Source organism: Mastigoproctus giganteus, chromosome 4, assembly GCF_048544385.1.
Source record: "Mastigoproctus giganteus isolate SK-2022 chromosome 4, ASM4854438v1, whole genome shotgun sequence".
NCBI classification, from domain to species: domain Eukaryota; kingdom Metazoa; phylum Arthropoda; class Arachnida; order Uropygi; family Thelyphonidae; genus Mastigoproctus; species Mastigoproctus giganteus.
This window is the reverse complement of record NC_143578.1, coordinates 14,515,690-14,537,434: the sequence shown is the minus strand read 5'-3', so window position 1 is coordinate 14,537,434 and position 21,745 is coordinate 14,515,690. Positions and strand designations below refer to the sequence as shown.

General features: G+C 34.7%; 1 protein-coding gene across 1 annotated transcript in view; it reads left to right on the top strand.

Annotated features, from left to right (window-relative positions):
• Polr3A (RNA polymerase III subunit A) overlaps window positions 1-21,745 on the top strand; it is a 185,307-nt gene that overhangs the window by 78,804 nt on the left and 84,758 nt on the right. Inside the window, exons 16-20 of the mRNA XM_090371374.1 lie at window positions 2,316-2,385; window positions 6,616-6,743; window positions 12,068-12,203; window positions 16,167-16,331; window positions 19,964-20,048. Coding sequence (XP_090227500.1) covers window positions 2,316-2,385; window positions 6,616-6,743; window positions 12,068-12,203; window positions 16,167-16,331; window positions 19,964-20,048 — 584 coding nt within the window. The remainder of the gene's footprint in view (window positions 1-2,315; window positions 2,386-6,615; window positions 6,744-12,067; window positions 12,204-16,166; window positions 16,332-19,963; window positions 20,049-21,745) is intronic.

The following is a 21,745-nucleotide window of genomic DNA, read 5'->3' as shown; positions in this document are numbered from 1 at the left end:
CTCCGTGATCACTTCCTGCTACTGGTTCCTCTACTGTCAGCCCTGTTATGTCATCTGATTCATGTGTGATGATGAGGTCTAGGATATTCTTTTCTCTAGTACTTTCCCTGACATGTTGATACAAATAACAGTCATCTAGTTGATTTAAAAATTTTGTTCCCCATGTCGAGTTTCCTTCCCATTTACTCCAATCAATTAGAGGCAAATTGAAATCACCCATAATAAGGCATTGACGCTTACTTGCCCATTCCATTTGCATGTAGAGGCTTTTGTCATAGTCTTCACAATCACCTGGTCTGTAGATTACTCCTACTCGCATTGTACCTTTGTTTCCAACTATCTCACACCATACAGACTCTATACTAGCATGTGAAATGTCTGAATCCGGGAAAGCTATCGTCGCACTCAGGCTGCTTCTGATAAGAAGCATTACCCCACCACCCCTTCTATCTACTCTATCCTTCCTAAATACATTATACAAGCCGTACTGAAACTCATCATCCCCTATTTCCGGGTGGCACCACGTCTCTGTAAGCCCTATTATGTCCGCGTTACTTGTTTTAACCAGCAGTTCGAATTCGCTCATTTTATTGACGACACTTCTAACGTTACTGTATAAACAATTAAGATTTACTGTTCTTGTATATTTAACAACCCTAACACAACCCTTGAAGTTTTTTAGGCTCTCTTCCCTGATATTAGCTACCCGCTCACGTGAAACGTCTTTGGCCCCAGAACATCTAGATAATACGTCCAGTTGGGGTAACAGATAAGAACTCTTAAGGTATGTGCAAGAGTTACATTGACCAATATTATCAGATAAACGCGTGTCAGTATTACCCACATTCCCCCTAACTAGCAGTTTCCCTGAGCCTTTAAGGTATCCTCAATAATACTGGCAAAAACTTTTGCACCACCTTTGTTTAAGTGTATCCCGTCTCTACAAAACAAATTCCTTCTACCTACAAGTGTGGGCCATGCTGATAGAAATTTACCCCCTAAAGCCTTGCAGATTCCTTCAAGTCTTGAGTTAATCCACAAGGCTCTTAACATATAATCCCTCCTATCGTGTCTGGGCAGAATTGCAGACACATAGACATTATGGCCTAGCTCGCGACATTTCCTCAGCATGGTCCTGTATTTTTCCAACGAATCGTCAGATCGTGTACGTTTAATATCGTTTGTCCCCACATGAATAATAATATTTTCTTTACCCCCTTTAAAATCTGACAGTCTGTTGGTGACATCATCAATAGTTGCTCCCGGCAGACATCACTAGAGGCTACTTGCTGTCTAATGAGAAATCGTTCAGTCCTGAAACAGGTTGTCACAGCAGTCTCATCTTTTAAACAAATGACTGATTAACCTCTTGGCAAGGTTGTCTGTTTGAAAGTGGTAATATCAGAGCAACTTTTTGCAAAATCAAGTTTGTTCTGCTGTGAAAATTAAGATCATTTTTAGGACCAGTTTTAATCCCACTGGCCACAAAAACAGATTAAAGGAAAAGATGATCCTGCTAGCATTGTATAAAGAAAGAAATGTCACTTTTTTTTTGGATGGTTTCTTAAAAACAAATGCAGTCATTGATACAAGTGCAGGATTACTTTCTTTAATATTTCTGGATTGTAAAATGTTGACGTTTTTTGCAAATTCCTGATTTTAAAGAATTCTGAGTTATAAAAGTCTTGGATGTTATAGAGTTTACTGCAATTACTTAATTGGAGTTTGAAAGAGTATTGACATTGGTAGTACACTGGATAGCTAAAGGACAGCAAAACAGAGTAACATAAAAACTCATACCATATCCAGTGATGAATGTTAATTCCTCTATATGGCATCGGTGTCTTTGTTATATATTGGATTTTTTTTTAATGTTACAACATTCGGTATTGCACCCAAATGTACAAAAAAGGTCATATTTGACTGTTTTGCACAATGACTTTCTCTAAAAAAGGTCATATTTACATTTACTACCATTAAAAATAGTCTTTTATTACTTCAGAAAAGATTTATTAATTTGTCTATTAATTTATCTGTTTATTAATTCCCTTAAACGTTGAGTATTTCTGATCTCTGTTATCCTTATTGAGCTTAGAAAGTTTAATCAGATTACTGTTGCTCTATGATTTAATTGAAAAAGTACATTTGCTGATTTACATAAATTTTGCTCTGTTTTTGTTGAAATCAAACAGACCACATTTAGTTAAAAAAAAAATTACATGTTCAAGCTATTGCTTATTATATGTTGAATTTTTTTTTATGTACTTATATATGTGTTTCTATATAAATATATATTATATAAAAATTTTTTTCAGACCAAAAATAACCTTATAACACCTAGAAGTGGAGAGCCCCTTATTGCAGCTATTCAAGATTTTATTACAGGTGAGAAAAGATAACACAGATTCTGATTATTTATATTATTATTAATAATATTTTGTGAATTTAAAGATTTTTAAAGTGCCAAATTTATTACAGTTAGAGTTAATGCTTGTCAAAAGTAGCTATTTTATTTTTTTTACCGTTTTTTTTATTAACCAGAATTCATTTTGGTGTGTGGTTAGCCAGATAAATACTTTATAGAAGCTTAATTAAGTTTTTTTATCTGCTCATGTTTTACAATAAGCCTTGTGGTGACTGGGTAATCATTTCATTAACTGGGTAGATAGTTCACTATTGAAAATGTTACAGAAAAAATGAAGTGGATTAAACCTTAAGTTTTGCAGAATTACAAAGTTAAATATTAAAATATACCATTCATAAAATATAAAAATATTGTATGCCCAAGATATTCTATTACTATTAACCATACAGTGCAAGGAATCCATAGGCTTTTGCTGTACCAGGCAAAAAAGTAAAAAGTAGATGAGAAAATAAAAATTATGAACTTCACTCCTCATTTAAGTAACCTTTCAGTTTCTTCAACCTGTCAGCCTCGACTATCTACAGAGGTAAGTTGTTCCATTAATAGGCTCACTGACTAAAAGAAAACTTTCTACAGTGAACTTTGAATTTATGGTCCCTAGTTCTAAAATTCTTTATAACAGTGAAAATTCTGCCTTCATTCATTTTATTAACCCCCCCCCCATATTCTCTCAGCCTTATAAACCACAATCAGGTACCCCTCTAAGGTGCATGTTGCCAGGCCCAGTACTCCAAATAATCAAAGTCTTTCCTTGTATGGTTGCCGTTTTATTGATCTCAGCATGCAAGTTGCATGTCTTTGGACTTTTAAAGAAGCCAGTCTGTCATTGTTTTTTCAGATGAGGTCTCCATGCTTGGGCACAGTATTTCGAATGGAGACCTCATCTAAAAAAAACAATGATGGACTGGCTTCTTTAAAAGTCCAAAGACATGCAACTTGCATGCTGAGATCAGTAAAAGGGAAACCATACAAGGAAAGACTTTGATTATTTGGAGTACTGAGCCTGGCAACATTTGATAAATCATCGATAGGACACCATGGGCTTTCCTTGCCACCTGTTTATGCCACTCAGAGAACTTAACAAATCCATGCTGTGACTGCAGCATAATTGCATTCATGTGTTGATGGTGCTGCATTACTTCTTTAACCAGAGATGCTATATTTTCCCTGGAACAGAAGTTAAGCTAACAGGTCTGTAAATACTCATGTCACTCTTTGATCTCCCTTTGTGAATTGGGGATACATTTGCACATCTCCTGTCCATAGGGACTTCTCCTGAGTCCAAGATGCTTTCATAATTATGGACAAGGGTTTGCTTACCTCCTTTGCTGCTGCCCTTAATATAATTGGATAGATCCCTTGGTCACCTTTTTTATGTGCAGCTTCAATTTCTCTTCTACTTTCCTCTCAGCTTTCACAAAATCATTAAGCTTCCTGTTAGACTGAGCTTCTGGCATTCCCCTTCCTAATGAGCTCGTCATGCATGACTGTAGATGCAAAATACCTATTCAGACCTATTCAGTTTGTCAGCAAACTGAGAAGGATCGATTTTAATGGTATATAAGCATTCATAGTTTCTGTAATTATTGCTTTAAAGGTATTCCATAAATCTAATTTATCTGCCTTCTCTCTGTGGTTGAAGGACATTTTATATAAATGCAAATCTTATAACCTCGGAAGAAAAATATTTCACTGCACAGTGAAAATATTTTTCCTTTTTTTCTTAAAAAGGATTTTTTTAAAAAACCCACGATTTAACCATTTCTGAAGTGATATTTTTTGAAAATGTATCTTTATTGAGGAATGAGCTTTTTTAATGGTGGAGTTAGTTTCTTCATGAAATGAAGAAACTAACTCCACCATTAAAAAATCTAAAAAAATAAAAAATCTAAAAAAATAAAAAATTTATAAAAAAACTTGTTGCACTTCTTTTCTTTTATGTAAATGTGCTACATTCATTTATGTGATTCAGTTTATTTACTGACTTTTGGATCCAAATTCCACAGAATTCAGTTTTTATAAGCCAAAATCAGCAGCAATGGCTGATAGGTGATCTCCCCATGCAATTTAAATTCTATTTTTGTGCTGTTATTTATTATAAATTGTGTCTACAAAAACTTAGAAATCCAGATAAGAGATCACAGCTCCACTGAAAGATTTGTAAGTTTCTTTAAAGCATTATTTGAATTCTATTTTAAACATACTTGCAATTATTTTGAAAAATGTGTGCGTACACATGCACATACTCCTCAGGCTTACATGTGTGTGTACTCTGGAAAAGTTTAAAGTTATTAATGAAATTAGTTTGTACTCTAATTGCCACTGTTGAAGAGGCTAAATTAGATCCAAAAACATACGGTTGTGAATTATAATTCAGTTAAATGTTCAGACAAAAGTTTAGGTACAAATAGTTAAATTTTAAGAATTCTATGTAATTGAAGTGTTTATAAAAATTTTAGTAAAATTAAAACATTAAAAAGTAAGAAAAATAATTTTTTGCTTGTCTCATGCATATATTTAATTGTTGAAACAGTGTTATTCTTTCATTTGCTTAAGTTAAATAAGTTTTTAAAAGTGTTTTTTCAGAAGTGTTTATTTGGCTCTGAAATGAAGCTTGGGTGTAAAACAATGTTTCTTGTATTCCTAAAAGTACATTAACTTATTTGTTTAGTGGTATGATGCACAGAGATAAATTGAAATGAGAAATATAAAAATTTAGATGCATATAGTAAAATCTGTCTTTAATTTCTTAAAGGAATTACAGGTAATTCTCATTTTTTTCATGGTACTTCATGTACCATTTCTCCACTGACTGAATCACTATCAATATTTACACTGTCAACTTCATGTCAAACTTTTAAAATGCAAACGTGCTGTTTTTAAAAACCTCAATTCAAAAATTATAAAATCAATTTTTTAAAATTTTGATAAGTAGACGGTTTATAAGAGATTTACATACACCGATGAGGCAAAACATTATGACCACCTACCTAATATCATGTTGATTCCCCACGTGCAGCCAGAACAGCTTGTACCTGGCGAGGCATGGATGCTACAAGATTTCTAAATGTGTCTTGCGGTATCTGGTACCAATTAACCGAGTAACCAGCATATCCTTTAACTCCTGTAAGGTCCGTGGCAGATCGGAGTTGCTGTTCCAACACAAACCACAGATGCTTGATGGGATTGATGTCTGGGGATTTGGAGGCCAGGGCAATACCTGGAAGTCTTCCTCATGTTCTGCGAACCAATCTCAAACAATCCGGGTAGTGTGGCATGGTGCATTATCCTGCTGAAAGATGGTGCATTATCCAAAGCATGGCATTGCTGCCACTGGCTTGTTTTCATCCCAATCTCTTCCATACAGGTGCCATCACTTCCCCAGGTAAACAACTCACATGTACCTGGCCGTCCACATGGTGCAACAGGAAATGTGATTCATCGGACCAGACGACCTTCTTCCAATCACTCAAGGTCCAGTTTCGATGCTCGCATGCCCATTGTAGGCGCTGTTGCCGGTGAACTGTGGTTAGCACGGGCACTTGGAGTGGCCTGTGGCTATGCAGCCCCATTTTCAGCAGGATTCGATATACTGTGTATTGTGACACATTACTCCCATCACCAGTATTCCAATTACTGGCAGTTGTGCCACAGTCGCCCTTCTGTTGCCAGGTACCATCCGGGAGAGCGTTTGCTCACGTCGAGCATCAGTGAGCTGTGGTCATCCAACACCTCGCCAGTGATTCATGGGTTTTCCCTCCCCAGACCACTTTTGGTAGGTACTAACCATGGCTGACCGTGAGCACCCCACCAGCCGTGCCGTTTCAGATATGTTCTGAAACGGCACGGCTGGTGCCGTTTCAGATATGTTCTGACCCAGTCATCTGTCCATTACAATTTGGCCTTTGTCAAACTCGCTTAAGTCCGTTGCCTTTCCCATCTGAAGAACGAGTAACACTGATTAACGGTGCTCAGTATCAGGTGTTTTTTATACTGTGTCCCAACCCGCGCACGTGCCTTAGTTCACCTCTAGTTGCTTCGATTTGCATAACGACTCGCTGGTCATAATGTTTTGATTCATCGGTGTATTGTTCAATTTTATATAAATGTAAATTGAAATATTATTTTCTTAAAACATTTCATTAGATTCATATAATAAAATCGATTTTTATTTAATAATTCTAATTTAGGAGGATACATTATTACTCAGAAAGACACGTTTTTTGATCGCTATAAGGCATGTCAAATAATTTCTTACATTTTGGCTGGTGAAGATTTAAATACTCATATTGAATTGCCTCCACCTACTATTTTTAAGGTATGTATTCTTTTTGGGTTTTGTTGTTTTAATTTTTATGTTTTCTGTTTGAAAATATTGATTCAGTTTTATAGTTTGAAAATATTGATTCAGAATCTTTTTTTCAATTTTTTTTTGTTTCTTTAACCCAGCAGTAGTGGCACCAAATTGTAGCAAAAATGGTGGTAGGTCACTTGACAGGTACCTGATTTTCTCTTTCTTTCCTGAAGAATGTTTTGGGTTTTTTGAATTCTTCTTAAGAGGTTCCAATATTCATCTTTTTTTAATGACATTTTAATGGATTGCAATACTTATTGTATGTATTAAATTTAATAAAAATTTGACATTTAAAACAAGCTATGAGCTTTACACTTTATTTTCAAAAAAAAAAAAAAATTCTGCTGAAAGTTGCAAAATACTTATTTTAGACAATATAGAAATATCAGTCTCTTAATCTCTTCCATTTTTCGGTTTAGAAGACTATTAAGTTTGCAAAATTTCAAACATACACATGCATATGTATTTCTGCTTATTATGTGTATAAATACTGTTAAAAAATAAAAAGAAATTTTGCATATATTTTATACTATTAGTAACTTTCATTTTTAGGTTTATTTCAAACTTATTTCAAAATTTTGTGTGCTTCATAGTGTGCCCGTGACCACCAAATATGGAGGATGCGGAAAGGTCAGGGAATGACCACCGTATATCCCCGGAGCAATATGGCCTTAGTTGCTAATGCTCCTAAAAAAAATCACAGTTAGCTAAATTGATCGGTATGGCAGATAGGGACCACAGTGATGGAGTATTTTTCAAGAAATCCTTTAATGGAAAGCATTGGGTATGGGTCAACAGCAGCATGTTTACAAAGATCCTGGTGTACTAGAACCTCACTGCACTCTGTGATCATCAGTGAGGATGCAAAGCACATACACACTTGGCTGAAATGTATTGCATTGTTTACATTGTTAATATTCTTCATTATAATCATCTTCTGCAACCACACATTTGTTTCATCAAGCCATCATGATTAAAACATTTTTGGAAGTCTTCTTTTATGAATGGTTTTAGGTAGTCCATCTTGTTTGATTAGATTTCTTGAAATGACTCATTATTTTCCTTCTGTATCCTGTTTGAATTTTAGGAATAGGCAAATAAGGTAGATGTGACATGATGGGAGTGTGTTTTCGTCATTCAAAAATTACCAGATGGTGAGTGATGTGGGACGTAATGAGTGATGCATTGTTGTGGTGGAGCCAACAATTTTTCAGGTCATTTATAGCAGATTGTGTTTCTGAACCACTTTACTACTTTTGATAGTAGGCTGCATTAACAGTGATACCTCACAGAGTTCTGATAACACCACCCCCTTGTCAAAAAATATAGCCAATGTGATTTTGATTGCTACACCCTTTGTGGCCTTGGTGATGATGATGATGCTTTACATTGGGAACTTTGAGCCTTTTCCTGGTCATATCTGAGACTCATCACCTTTTATATAATTATAATAGTTTTTGTTGTAATTTTTATTAAAAACATAGTATCTGACACAATTTAGTCAAAGCCACTTCTGTTTATTTTTATCACACTTATCCAAACAACTATGCAAAAAAATTGTATGATGAATACTGCTGTCACATAAAAAAAAGTTAGCCAAGCAGATGCATTAATGCATCTGTATTCATCTATTTTATCCAGGTATTTTGTCCAAATGTAATGCATACCAAGAACAAGAATAACTATCTCAGTTATCTGTGGCATCTTAAATATGATTTGATAATTTTTTTTAAATAAGCTGAATTATTCCTTAATACAACCAGACTACTATAAAAGGGAAACTGAATACCAGCATAGAAAATGTAATTTGTTAAAATAAAATATCATTTATATCTTAGAAACATAAAAACTTTATGTTAAAATACATGATAAAACCTAGTAAAAGCATAAAACACTAAAATATAAACATTTGGGGACTTTTGATGAGCAAATCAAATTTATGGGGAGTACAATGTATACAGGTGGGATAGGAGTGATGGAGGGATTATAGAGTTTGATAAACTTCTGGCATCCCCTACCCTAGAGAATTCCTCACGTGTGAATGTATGTTCTTAGTTAAGAAGAATATTAAATCTAAGGCAGTGCATCCAGTTGACTTGAGTGACAAGTGCAATGTTAAGTCAGTTTGGTGTGATATAAGCACTGAGAAAACAAAATTGAGAACAGGAGCAGTGATTATAGGCCTAATGACTGTGATGAGTATATCAAACAGCTATACAGGGAAATAGTGGGCCAGCAAATCAGATTGTTTCATAATGGGGGATTTTAACTTTCCAGATGTTGACTGGAATTTGTGGGTTAGTCACTCACACACTAGCAAGTCCTTGTGAATTTCTTGGAGGACTGTTTTCTACAGCAGCATGTTAAAGAGGCAACAAGAGGAAGCAGTACTCTTGGTCTAGTTATCAGCAGTGATTCTTCATGCATTAAGAATCTGCAGGTAAAAGACCTACTGGGTGGCTGCAATGTGGAATTTAATTAAAGACATAAAAACTGCACACAATTTAAAAATTGTCTTTCTCAGACAGTTTTTAAATTGTGTGCTGTGGGACCAACCACTAATGTTGCCAACAACAACATTCTAAATGGGAAGTATTTGGGGAAGTAATCAAAGAAGCTACTAGGCTTTTCATACTAACAAAGAAATACCGTTTAAGGCTTAGACCTAAATGGATGCCAGATGAACTATTGAGACACGTGGCAGAGAAGAAAAGTACATGGGATATATATAAATTGTGATACAAATAAATGGTGATACAGAAGCCTATGGTGAATATAAATTAGTCTGTAATCAAGTCACAGAGGAGGTTAGGCAAGCTAAGACAGATTATGAGAAGTCTCTGGCAAAAATGCAAAAAAAAAAAACACCAGCAAAGAATTCTATGCTTATATTAATGTAGAAGGAAGGTGTTGAATCACATTGGGCCGTTTGATGTTTATGGGTTAACTGCTGATGGCCCTGCTCAGGTTGCAACAAATTGAATAGATATTTTGCAACTACATTCACATGTGAGGAATTCTCTAGGGTAGGGGATGCCAGAAGTTTATCAAACTCTAATGAGAGGCTAAATGACTTTATGATAATTGAAAAGAAAGTGGAAGAGAAATTATTGAGGATGGACATAAAAATGGCACCTAGGGCAGATGGAATCTATCCAATTATATTAAGAGAGGCAGCAAAGGAGGTAAGTAAACCCTTAGTCATAATTGTGAGATCATCCTTGGATTCAGGGGAGGTCCCTATGGACTGGAGAAGTGCGAATATCTCTCCAGTTTGTAAAGGGAGGGTCAAAAGGTGACATGAGTAATTACAGACCTGTCAGATTAACAACTGTTCCAGGGAAAATAATGGCATCACTGATTAAAGAAGTAATGCAGGATTCAGGGGAGGTCCCTATGGACTGGAGAAGTGCGAATATCTCTCCAGTTTGTAAAGGGAGGGTCAAAAGGTGACATGAGTAATTACAGACCTGTCAGATTAACAACTGTTCCAGGGAAAATAATGGCATCACTGATTAAAGAAGTAATGCAGGACCATTGGGACAAGCATGCAATTATACTTCAATCACAGCATGGATTTGTCAAAGGGTGGGCTTGTCTAACCAATCTGATAGGTTACTCTGATGCAGTGACCAAGGAACTGAATGCAAAAAAATATTTTGACATCATATACTTAGATTTCAGGAAGGCTTTTGATACTATTGCACAAAGTGGAGAAATGTGACATTAAGGGCAAGTTACAGTTATGGATAAAGGGATAGTTAAGTGGAAGAAGACAGAGTAGTTATCAATGGGCACTGCCCTTCATGAACTAATATTATTAGTGGTGTTCTCCAGGGTTCAGTGCTGAGTCCATTGTTATTTTCAATATTTATCAATGATATTGATGAAGGCATGTCAGCTTAATGTCTAAGTTTGCAGATGATGCAAAGGTTGGCAAGGTAGTCAACGACAGTCAATCAGGGTGAGCTACTGCAACAAGATCAAGTAAAATTGGGTCAATGGGCTGAGCAATGGCAGTTGAAGTTTAACATTGACAAATGCAAGGTACTGTACATGGTTAGTAGTAATCCTAGAGTAACTTATCAACTGTGTGGCATGACACTTAGGTTTGTGGAGAATTAAAAACACTTGGGGTAATTGTGCAGTCAGACACGAAATTGAAATTCTCTGAGCAGTGCAGACATGCTGCCAGGACAGCTTATGGGGTTTTGTCAGTGATATACAGAAACTTTGCTAGCAGGGATAAGGAAGTGATTATCCATTTGTATAAGGCCATGGTTAGACTGCATCTTGAGTACTGTATACAGGTCTGGAGGCCTCATTTTAGGAAGGATATAGATCTGCTGGAACGGGTGCAGAGAAGGGCAACCAGATTGGTGAAGGGAACAAAAGGGTGCTCCTACCTAGAAAGACTTCAGTTCTGCAATTGCAGTGTCTTGAAACCAGACACCTGCAAGGAGATCTGATTGAGGTGTTTAAAGCCTTGACTGGATTGAGTGACCTGATTGTTAACAGTATTCTTCCACTTGCTGAGACTACACACACATGGAGGCATAAATTCAAGTTGAGGAAGGATGGGTGCAGGATAGATGCATGAAAATTTGCCTTCAGCCAGCAGGTGGTTAATTGTTGGAATGGTCTTCCATCTGTTGTGGAAGTGGATGGACTGAATAAATTCAAGGGAGAACTAGACATTCTTGGAGGGTATGGATAGGTGACCTTTTTTTAGCTGATACTATATAAGCTTGCTTTCTTGCATCATTTGCTGTTACTGCTACTACTAATAAATGTTGTCTTTATTGGTTATCGAGAGTTTCTTATTTAAGTTATCAGTTTAAGTAGGTGGCCTCCAAAGAACAACTACTGAACCTGGGCCAATGTATTGATTGGAACATGTTATCCTGGATCCAAAGCAACTACTGTATATCAGTGATGTACAGTAGTTACTTCCAAACCAGCAGTATCTCTCACCTGGTTCCTCTCCTTTTCTCAAATGTTGAGTCATCTAAACAATCTACAATGGAAACAGAGTTTTCTTTTATAAATACTGGATTATATTCTTGCATTTGTTTAATTCTTGATTTATTTTAAATTAAAACAGGAATTAAACAGAAATTAAAACATCAAACATCTTGTTAAAATTAAAAAACAGCTGAAATTAAATTCCATTTGTTGAAATTAAAATATAAAATTAAATATATTTGTTTTTCCAAAATAATTTAAAGTGATTTTTCTCACAGATTTAAATTTTATTTATTTATTTTTATTATTTTTTTTTTGACTAGCCTGTTGTGTTATGGACTGGAAAACAGATTTTCAGTTTAATCTTATGCTCGAATAAGGCATGTTCGATTAAAGCTTGCCTGCGGACTAAAGGCAAAGCCTATACCTCAGGAGAAGAGCTCTGTGTTAATGATTCTTGTGAGTAATTTTATTTGTTCTTAGTTAATTTACTCTGCTGAATATAATAAATAAGATAAGACATACAAGTTAGTGCGGTTGCATTGTGCCTATACTCAGTAAATTAACTGAAGTTATTATAGTGGCATCATTTCATTACATCTCATATTGTGAATGCCTTCACAGTGAGTTACATATTTGATCATATTTAAAATAAGTAATGCTTCAACAATAGAGAAGACTATTGTTACTTACCTTCAGTGGATACCACCACCCTGACAGCACTGAATTTTTATTAAGTATGAATAAGATAAGTTATTGTAATATTACATGTGGGTATTGTTATTATTTGAAACTTTCTCCTCTTATTGAATAACTTGTTTTCCAGACTTCATTAATTTTGGACACATCCTTATTTATGGATCTGAAATTGGATATCAGTATCATATCACAGTATCAGCATAGAATTGCCTTTATCACTTCATGCTTCATACAGTTATTAAAGTTTTATTAAAATTGATAAGCTGTTTAAATATGTGTTGCACTATATTTGATGGTGTCTCAAGATTGTTACTTTTGCAAAGAGTACTGAGTAGGATACAAAACATCATATGAGGTGTGGCATAAAGTTTCTGGATTGGTGCCGTTGTGATCCTGTTTGATGAGTTGGGAAAAAAAAAATGGAAGTAGTATGTTGTAGTTAAAACTTTCTCAAATGGATGGTGGTACTGAGATTGTCCAGTATGCTGACAGGTTGCAAGTAACAACCAGAGTCATTAGTAGAATTAAGTCCCATGTCATTATTTTGCAATGGAGCAATGAACAAATATCAAATTTTGCTTTAAACTGGAAAAATCTGCAACAAGGATGTATTAAATGTTAAAAACTGTTTATGGTAATGAAATTTTAAGTTATTCCAGTGTGTTTGAGTGCTATAAGCAGTTCAAAGGTGGTGGACATAAGGATTTTTGTGATGTCCCAAGAAGTGGGAGTCTTTTCAACCTCTCAAAATGAAGACAGAAGTTTGTAGAAGTTTGGGAAATTGTGACAAGACATTGTCCTTTGAACCTCAGAATGATGGCTAATGATTTTGATATGAATAAGGTGACAATTTGTCAAATTCTGCATGAAGATTTAGGAAAAGGAAGGTCAGTACAAATTTGTGTTGCATAGCCTCATGGATGAGCAAAAGCAACAAAGAGTGTCATCATTCAAAGACTTCATCCAGACTTGTCAAGACAATCCTAATTTCCCTGACTGCATTGTCACTGGAGGTGAGTGTTGGGTGTTTCAGTACAATCAGAAACAAAACATCAGAGCATGCACTGATGCTTTGTCTCTTGGTCATCGCCATGGCCCAAAAAGTTTCATTTATACAAGTTCAGGTTCAAGATGATTCTGATCATGTTTTTTGACAAATAGGATATGATTCACAAGAAATTTGTACCCACAGGGGGGGGGGAGAGAGAGAGAGAGAGAGAGAGAGAGAGAGAGAGTCAGTGCTGCATTCTATGTACAGGTGCCATTACAAACTATTGAAATACATTTCCCAGGTGAGACTGCAATTTTGAGAGTGGTAGCTGGCTCTTTTTGCATGACAGTGCCCCTACTCATTCCCCACCTGTGAAGACATTTCTGACAAAACATGGCATTGTACAGATCAACTATCTACCCTACTCTCCTGATCTAGCATGAGTGGACTTCTTTCTCTTTCCCAAGTTGAAAACTGCCCTCAGAGGAAAGAGATTTCAGGAAATTGAAGATATAAAGAAAAACTTAAGTAACTGCTGAACATCGTCTCTTTGGATGCCTTTGCTTTCAGAAGCTTTTAAAATGTTGTAATAAATATATTCAGTCATGCTGGCCAAAGACAAACTTCCTCACAATTGTTCTGCAACCATCCTTCCTCAATTTGATACTGTGTTCTCTCATGTGTAGTGTGAGCAAGAGGAAGAATTCTACCAGCATTGAGCTTGCTGAATCCATTCAAACCCTTAAACACATCAATCAGTTCACCTCACAGGTGCTTAGTCTCCAGATGCTGCAATTTGCAGAACTGAAGCCTTTCTTGGTAAGAGCACCCCTTTGTTCCCCTCATCAATCTCATTGCCCTTCTCTGTACTCATTCCAGCAGCTCTGAATCCTTCTTGAAATGATGCTTCTAGACCTGTAAGCAGTCCTCAAGATATACCACGACCATTGCCTTATACAGTAGGATAATCACCTTGCATTAGTACAACCAGACCACATCTTGAGTACTGCATACTCAAGGTGCAATCTGTCCTTTATGCAATCAAGTAAAGTTTGATAATAAGTTTTTTTTCCTCCACTCACTGAAGATAATGCTGTATTGGAGAGCAGTAAGATCTTCAGTGTTCTTTACCTGAGTGCTAAATCCTTCTTGCATATGACTTTGAATATAAAGAAGTGACTTGTTAGTCTTAAAAATGGCATTGTTGCATTAGGTGAGTAGGGATAACTAAGGTTATCATCTCAAATTTCCACTCAAAAAAGGATGTTTCTGGAACCGTATTTACCTGCTATCTTGTATACTGGGTAATTTATCAGTCCAAAATTGATAGATTTTCGAGTAGGTGATTGGTGAGAAAAAATTGAAATGAAAAGATCTAGTTAACTTTTTGGATTAGAGGTGTTTTTTTTTCCCAAATAAAAACAATAGCTCTTAAAATTAAATGAAGTTAATTCCTGGTGTGCGTTGCATGAATTACAAAAGAATAATAAGTAATCTAAGAAAACCTGTTCATTAAGGGTTGGCAAAAATTTACAAATAATAATGTATTAGAAAGTTTTTGAAGTGACTGTTATCCATTTCTACATGGAGATGATATTTAGTCAAGAAGAATATTCAGCAGCTAGACAACCACCATTGGTTCTAACCTCTGAAAATGCTTTAATAATTCTCATGTATACTGGTTGTTATTCTCATGGTTGTTTTGCTTTCTCAGTGTCTTTATGATATATGGTGTGAGATAGTTCCTTGTACATTTAGACTTTCCTAATTGAAGAAAAAATATCCCGAAGAACAGGTTAGTTATTGTAGAAAATAATTTTATTGAAAGATGAGCTGGAAGAACCTTAAAACGGGTGGTATTTAACATATTTAATTATTAAATATGTTAAATACCACTGTATAATAAACAATTATACAGTGTGAGTGAGTAAGGTTAGCATAGTTGCAATTTGGACAGAAATCACATATTCGGGGTTTTCTGGTTGTTAAGGTACTCATTTTGAGATGAAAACAAAATGTTGTTTGGAATATTGATCAAGATATCATGTGAATCATACACATGATACTTTTTCACATTTGATGGGTAAGTCTGTGTTTGGTGTCTATCCTCCTCATTAGAAGTTATTAAACTTCATACTATTAAATTTCATTAAAAAATATATTTTTTCATATGTTAATTTTTACAGTATGGTGTACATTCTAGCTCTCTATTTTTCCTTATTATTATTATTATTTATTTTACCACAAGTAAAATAAATAATAATAAGTAAATAAGTAAAATAAACAAGATATATTTGTAATCTAAAGATGCTAATTTATTTTCTGTATATCTCAGAAATCTCTTCCTGTGTGCCACTCCACTCTGTAATAGAACTTTCTAATATTATGCTTCTAAGGAAATAATCATGTTCTTGAGGCTGTCATAGACATTTCTCATGTAGGACAAGCTAGTGCTTGCTACCTGGGAGTCTAAAATGCTGATGGAACTGATATTATATTCAGGTGACACTTCAGTCAAGTATACCAAATTTTGGCAAAATCCGTTTGTTCTTTTGAGTTCTTTTCTTTCTTTCTTTTTTTTTATTTTTAAATTAAAAACACATTCTTTTTGGAATTTTTGAAAATTCTCACTCATCCCTCACCCCTCTTTTTTTAGAAAAATCATATAGTTTCTGTATAGGTATTTTGCATTTTGTTTTGTTAAATTTGAAACATTTTTTGCATCTTTTTAGATGTCCTAATCCACAATAGTGAACTACTTAGTGGTTCTATGGATAAGTCTACATTAGGATCAGGATCAAAGAATAATATATTTTATATATTACTTCGAGACTATGGTGCTAAATATGCTGCAGATGCGATGTGGCGTCTAGCTCGTATAGCTTCGTACTTTATGGGTAGGTATTTTTTAAGTTATATTACTGTTTATAGTGAATGCTATTAATACACACACTGGCCAAAAAAATACGAACCTTTGTATTAAGATAGTCACAGACAGAAGAAATGCAAATAGATGCAAAGGAGGCCATCATATACATTTTCTCGTATGACAAGCTAGGGCTTGCTATTTGGGAGTCCAAAATGCTGATTGTACTGATATTATATTCAGGTGACACTTCAGTCAAGTGGACCAAATTTTGGCAGTCCTGTCGTTCTTTTCAATTTTTTTTTTTTTTTTTTTTTAATTCAAAACATTCTTTTTGGAATTTTTGAAAATTCTCACTCATCCCTCACCTCTTTTTTAGAAAAATCATAGTTTCTGTATAGGTATTTTGTTTTGTGGGTGATGATGTGTTGTCTCATCGAGTATAAAGACTGCACAGGCTGTTTGACTACAGTAATTTGAAGCCAGAATGGGGAAAATGTCACTCTCAGACTTTGAAAAGGTATTGTAGTGGGTGCATGTTTAGTAGGAGCTATGATTCAAGAAACAAAAAGACATAACTGGTTTCTCAAAAGCATCTCTTTCAAAGTTTTTTAATGACTAGAAAAAAAGCAGTTCTGCCACATCTCAAAGGCATAAATGTGGCAGAAAAACAATGCTTCAAGAGCAAAACAGTTCTACTCTAAGGAGGATAGTACAGAAAAATAAGATATCCAGTGTGTAGCAAGTAACATTTGAATTCAGCCAAGCCCAGAACTGCCCTATTTCAACCTATACCATGCACAGGGAATTGAAGAAATTGGGTATTGGCGGTTGTCTGACTATTTGGAAGCCACTTGTTTCAGTGAAAAACAGGAAAATCTGCTTGCAGTGGTGCTGTGAACATTGTGATTGGACAGTGGAACAATGGAAGAAAGTCATGTGGTTAGGTGAATCATGATGCACTTTGTTTTGCACCGATTGCCACACTCTGCTTATTAAGACAACCAAATATAGGCAATGTTTTGTTGTCACAGACTGCGTCTGCTGATACCAGTGCAAGGTTAATTGTCATTCAGGGAGTACCTGAATTTTGTATTGTCTGCTGCACCCTGCAGTGTTACACTTTTATCCCGAAGCTGATGGCCACTATATGGATGACAATGCAGCAGTGCATTGTGCCAGAATCGTGCAAGAATGGTTCAGAGAACATGACATGGGTTTCCACCATCTTCTGTGCCTCCACATTTGCATAATCTCAGTCCTATCCAGAATATCTCTCACATTCTTAAGAATGTGTAGGTTATTCTGGAGAGAGCTATTTGGCAACAAAGTCCTCTTCTTTCAACTTTGTTGCAGTTATGCAATTTTTTGCTGGAAGAATGGTTACAATTAGACCAAAATTCACCTAATAGAATCCATGCTGTGCCGCACACTTGCTGTTATTTAAAACAAAGGCGGCCTGATTTGATACCAAATAAAGGTTTGTATTTTTTGGCCATTGTGTGGATTATTTTATCTTTGTTTTTTTTATGCCTACTTCCTTGTACGACCATGCTTCCTTATTTTTATTTCCTTAGAGAATCAGAGAAGGAAAAATCAAAATTTTAAACTTGATTTTAGAGGAATTTTTTAAATAGTGTTTTCTTTAAAAGTTTTGATTGTGCCACTTTAGAAGAATATCTGACATTTATTTTCTGGAAGGATGTAGTTCACTATATTAAAAGAACTACCCTTTATTTTAATTTAGTGCAGGAGAAGGTAATTCTGACTAACATTGATTATCAGTAATGACATTGTAATATCTGTGAAATCATCAGACTTATTTTACAATACTTCTTGACTTAATTTTTATTGTAAGAATTTTGCATTCTTCAGTATTATCACTATAACTTCTGCTTTTTTGATTGATTGTGCAAATATAGACTTGATGCTAATTTTATTTTTTTTCCTGTGAGTGTTCTAGTTGTTTATAGCTGATGTTTTTTATATGCTTGTTAATTTTTAAATATAGTACTTTTATCCTTTTATTTCATCTTCTTTTTCTATGTATTGCACTTTCATGTGAGTTGGATTGTGTATGATGTTTGTTATTTTTGACACTTGAAGGTACAAAGAGTGTTTGTCATCAGCAGATACATTGCATTAATCCTTATCATTCACTAGATGCTACTTCAATACAGATTAAAATAAACATTTGCACGCATGTGGAACATAAACATCATTACTGAAAAATTTCTAAATGTTCTAGGTTTCAAAATACAAAACAATTTTTCTTGTTTAATGTTCAGACATTTTTAACAAATTTAGTCCTGGAATGTTTTGATCGAATCTTGTATGTGCTATTAGGTGTGCTAATACATAAGCAGAAATCAGTTGTTAGGAAGCTTTACTTTAGATTTTTTTTTACAAAGAGAAAAACCTACAATAAAACCTCAAGCAACAAGATGTAGGGTGTACAGTGTAGTAAGATATCAAATTTCTTTAAATTCTTTACATTATGCATTAATATTATCTTATAAATTTAACTATTATAACTGTTCCCTCTCACAATGAAGAAGGCTTCCAGGACAAGATTGCAGCATTGAAATTCGTATTAAATGCATTTAATTTAAATATGAAGTGAAATATTTAATTATAATAATAAAACAATTTATTTTTCTCATTTTGATATACTCAGATCATGTAAAAGTGTACTGGTTCAGTTTGTTCTGTTTATTCTCATTACCACAAACTAATCTGTCTTGACAGATTTTTTTTTTTTTTTTTTGAACTGAACAAAGGTAATTTTAATTATGAAAATTATAAAGACATTCTTCTTTGTTGTCCTCTCTTCCATTTTTGTGCTGGATTATTTAAACTGCTTAGAAATGTAATGGTTTTAATGCTCACACCTGGGCAAACTTTGTTTCCATGAGTTAACTTGTTTAAATAATATCACATTGTAGGTGGTGTCTGCTAACTAATGATCTGCCTCTCAACACTGCCCATACGTGTGATTTAGAGATTATTGAAGTGTTATGTCCTTTTTTTGTTCATGAGGGCTCTGTGGTTTTTAATGAGATGAGGCTCTGCCAGACAAAGTTCTATTTATTTTGATTAATTCTGACATTTGGCCTTGAATTTTGCACTAATTGAGCATTTCTTAAATGAATTAATGAAGATGAAGTATCTCAGCAGGTTCATAGCATATTTTGTTAGAATATTTTCTTTTCATTTATTTTATAAATTTCAACACTCTTGCATGCAGTTAGCTGGCAGAGGAAACAGGGAATATATAGTCATTTCATTAGGGACATTTTCTATTTGTCATTTCAATGACAAATAGCAAGATTCTTTTAAAACCATGAATTTGGTGTAGTTGAGGGAAAAGATATTATATGTATTACTTTTCTTGAGGGATGAGCTTTTTACTTCCCACCATAGAGGGCCCCCCCTGCTTAAGAGAGATTTGCCATTCTTAAAGTTGTTTTGCCAGTCATTGCTAGCTCTTCAGCAGATAGGAATATTTTAAGTGAATGCAAATGTCACTCAGTGGTGAAGGTATAGCATCAGCAAAGATGACAAATAGCAAAGAGCAAGGAATATGGAATTTTAGATGTTTTGAATTTATTAATTTAAAATAATACTGACCATAATCTATTAAGATATTGCATTACTTTTCAGCAAATAAGGGATTTTCCATTGGAATTGGTGATGTTACCCCTGGTCTTGGTCTCTTGAAAGCAAAAGAAGAACTCTTGAATGCTGGGTGAGTGGCAAACCTATTATTATATAAATGTTAAATAAAACATTATCTGTTAGATGAAATCATATATTAAGGAAATTTCAACCATAATATATGATTGAGTTGTCAGTACAGTGTATTGCATGACTGCAACTGAGCCAAGTTGTACATTTTGAAATATCTCCACTGTTTACAAAGGACTAAGTGAGTAATTACAGAATGGTAAGCTTGGCTTTTGTTCAAGGGAAAATAATGGAGTCAGTGATTAACGAAATAAAGTGTGATCACCTTGACAGGAATGCAGTTATATGGCAATCACAGTATGGATTTCTTAGGGGGAGTGTCCAGTCTGATTATGGTGCAGTAACAAAGGGGTTAATGCAAAAAATAATTTTGACATCATATATTAGATTACAGTAAAGTTATTTATGCTGTTCTATGTGAAATACTACTATACAAATTGAAGCAATGTTGCATTAGGGACAAATTACTGCTATGGATAAAACGATGGTAGAGGCAGATGACAGAGTGGTTATTAATGGGTGCTGCTTGTCTTGGACCAGTGTTATTAGTAGGGTCCTTCATGGTTCAGTGCTGGGCCCTTTATTGTTTTTGATATTTATTAATGATACCTTCCATCAATATCATTATTGACGGAATTATTGATTAATGGTGCTAATTAGGGTATGCTACTGCAAAAAGCCCTAAAAAAATTAGGCAAATGCTGTTTAATATTTATAATTGCGAGGTATTGCACATGGGTGGCAGTAATTCCAGATAATATACCAATTGTGGGGTACCACATTCAGTGTAGCGGAGAATGAAAAAGACCTGGGGTTAATTGTTTAATCTGACATGAAGTTCAGTGAGCAGTGCAGCCAGACTCTAGAATAGCCGTTCTGCATTGTCAATGGGATTCTATAAATAGTATATAGTAATTTTTCCCAGAGGAACTGGAGGTTATTATTTCATTGTATAAAGCAGTAGTTAGACTACATTTTGAGTACTACATGTGTGTCTTGAAGTCTAATTTATGAAGTGTGTGGATCTGTCAGAACAGGTACATACAATAATGTGATTGAGTACTCAGAATGAGATTATCGAGTACTCTTATCAAAAAAGACCTCTAGTAGAACTGATTGAAGTGTTTAAAGGCTTTAAATGGATTGAGTAAACTAAATGTTGATGGCATCCTTACTCTTTCTTGGATAACACACAAGGGGACATAAATTTAAAGTGAAAAGGATGATTGCAGGATAGATGTGTTAAAGTTTTCTTTCAGCCCACATGTGAAAATTATTCTTTCACAATAATTGATTGTTGGAGCAAACTTCTATCTGGTGTTGTTGAATTGAATAAATTTCAGGAAGGATTAAATGTATTAGAAGGGGTGGGCAATTTTTTTTTTTTTTTTTTTTTGTATAAGCTTGCTTCCTTGCATCATTTGTTACTCCTAATTATAATACTGAATGAACTTTCTCCATTTATAAAATTTATGATAGAAGTAGAATGTGAAACACTCTTCCATTTTTGGAAGTTTTGATACGCACTTGAAAGTCTTTGGCTGTATACCACAGTGTACAGGAAATCAGTGTATGCCAGTCAATTTATGAATTATTCCACATGCCATAGCCCACAAAATAGTACTGTTTGGGATTCATTGGCTAAGTTTTGGTTCCATTACACTAGAAGAACCGACAGGGAACAGGAGTTGGATAATT